This window comes from Guillardia theta, assembly GCF_000315625.1.
Source record: "Guillardia theta CCMP2712 unplaced genomic scaffold GUITHscaffold_140, whole genome shotgun sequence".
In the NCBI taxonomy this organism is placed as follows: Eukaryota; class Cryptophyceae; order Pyrenomonadales; family Geminigeraceae; genus Guillardia; species Guillardia theta.
Window position 1 is genome coordinate 141,699 of NW_005434534.1, and position 2,412 is coordinate 144,110.

General features: G+C 56.4%; 1 protein-coding gene across 1 annotated transcript; it reads left to right on the forward strand.

Annotated features, from left to right (window-relative positions):
- Positions 1-778: 778 nt before the first annotated feature.
- Positions 779-2,374, forward strand: GUITHDRAFT_42006 (hypothetical protein; the record flags this gene model as incomplete). The annotated part of the gene is made up of 7 exons (XM_005821642.1): positions 779-865; positions 1,036-1,113; positions 1,378-1,468; positions 1,635-1,694; positions 1,799-1,860; positions 2,025-2,130; positions 2,295-2,374. Coding segments are annotated over 7 exons (564 nt in total), but the record flags the coding sequence as incomplete, so codon positions are not given.
- Positions 2,375-2,412: the final 38 nt, after the last annotated feature.

A 2,412-nucleotide genomic window follows, 5' to 3' on the forward strand; every position in this document is an offset into this window, starting at 1 on the left:
ACTCTCCTCCTCCTCCTCTCCTCTCTCCTCCTCGTCTTTTGCCCCCCCGTTGTTATTGCTGCTGCTGCTGCTGCTGCTCTTCCCTCCTTCTGGTTCTCCTGGTGGTTTCCCACCTGCTCCTGCCTCCTGCCTCCCTCCTGCCTCCTCTCTCTCTCTCTCTCCCTCTCTCTCACTTTCCTCCAGGTTGTCGTGTCAGAATGCCTCAAGGTCTTGGCCTGCGTCTTCATCCTGGCGTATCATCACAGGGAGAAAGTCGGACAGGTCGGACAGCACACTGCCTCCCTTCCCCTTTAACTGCCATCCTCCTCCATACTCTTGCTACACAATCGCTCCTTGACGTCTCCATCGTCTTCCCCTCCCACTGATGCGCTGCTGCCTCTTTATCTCTCTCTGTTCATTTCCTTTATCTCTTTCTCCCGTCCCTGCTCCGCTCCTCCTCCTCCTCCCTGTTCCTCCTCCTCCTCCCTCCTCCCTCCTCCCTCCTCCCTTTTCTTCCTCCCTTTTCTTCCTCCTCCCTTCCTCGCTTCCCTGACGATCCCACCAGGTGATTTGGCAAGAGGCGATTGTTAATTGGAAAGACACCCTCAAGGTAACGCAGACAAGGGCATCCCTCCTGTCGCTGGTGCTGGTGCTGGTGCTGGTGCTGGTGCTGGTGCTGGTGCTGGTGCTGGTGCTGGTGCTGGTGCTGGTGCTGGTGCTGGTGCTGGTGCTGGTGCTCGTCAGACCTAGCTCTTGTTCCATCCTCATCCTCGAAGTCTTCCTTGACTCAAAGGTGGGTCAGGTGTCAGTCCCAGCTTTTGTCTATATGATTCAGAACAATCTCCTCTACGTCGCTACCTCCAACCTCGACGCCGCCACATGCCAGGTAACCTCGCTCCTCCTGCCTGTACGTATGCTAACCTTTCCTCCTCCTCTTCTACCTTCTCCTCATCTTTCTATTCCTCATCCTCATCCTCATCCTCATCCTCATCCTCATCCTCATCCTCTTCGCCCTCTTGTTTCTGCTTCCCTTCCTCCGCTCCCAACCCCCATCAGGTCACATATCAGTTCAAGATCTTGACCACTGCGCTCTTCACTGTCACAATGCTTAACAGAACCATCTTACCGCTCAAGGTTAAAGTCCTCCTTCCCACTCCCTCCCTCCCTCTCTCTCTCCCTCCCTCCCTCCCTCCCTCTCTCCCTCCTCCCTCCCTCCCTCCCTTCCTCCCCTCCCTTCCTCCCTCACTCCTGCACTCTCTATCCTTCTCTCCTTCCCTCCCTGCTTGCCTTCTCACCCTCCTCTCCCCCAACCCTCCCCTTTCTTCCCGCCTTCATTCCTGCCTGCTTGCCTGTCTGCCTCGCCCCCTCCCTGCCTCCTCTTATTTTCTGTCGTTCCAGTGGCTTTCTCTCGTCATCCTCGTCATTGGGATCGCTCTTGTTCAACTTCCGAACATCGGAGCAGGAAGCGCCTTCAACATCGCTGCTTCTGGTGCTGCTCCTGCTCATTCTCCTGCTCCTGCTCCTGCTCCTGCTCCTGCTCCCCCGATCCCCCGTCCCCACCGCACCCCTTCTCTCTTACTGGCTGCTGTGCCGTCCTCTCTTCCCTGCGCCCTCGCGCTCTCCTCTCTTGTGCTCTCATTCCTGACATCCACCAGGTAATCCTGCTCTTGGTCTGTCCGCTGTTGTGGCTGCATGCTTCATGAGTGGCTTCGCTGGTGAGAGGAGGAGGAGGAGGAGGAAGAGGAGGAGGAGGAGGAGGTGGTGGTGGAGGAGGAGGTGGTGGTGTCAGTGTTGGTAGAACAGCTGACAAAACACGAAGGAGTTTACTTCGAGAAGATGCTCAAAGGAACTCCGACATCGGTCTGGATGCGAAATATACAAGTACCTCCTCCTTCTCCTCTTCCTTCTCTTCCTTCTCTTCCGTCTCCTCCTTCTCCTTCTCCTTCTCCTCCTTCTGCTTCTCCTCCTTCTCCTCCTCTCCCTGACATCTCCATCCTTGTCCCCCTTGCTCATCCTCTCCTTCTCACTTCTTCTTTCTCTTCTAGATGGGAACCATTGGCGGCATCCTGGCCCTCGCCGCTGTCTTCATCAAGGACGGTCAGGCTGTTCTCTCAGCTGGTTTCTTTCAAGGATGGAATCTCTTCGTCTGGGGTGTCGTCACACAGGTATGCTGCTGCTGCTACTGCTCCTCCTCCTCCTCCTCACCCCCCCCCCCCCCCCTGGGGGGGGTGTTTTTCCTCGTCCTCCTCTCCGGGTCCTTCCCTCGCTGGTCCTCAACCTCTTCCCGCCTCTCTCATTTCGTAATAGAACAGAAGATGTCCAACTGGGAGGGCTCATCCTCCCGCTTGTCGTCAGATACCCAAACAACATCTTGAAGGGGTTTGCCACCTCACTGGTGAGATTCAAAACCCCCTCCTCTCCTGGTGGTTGTTG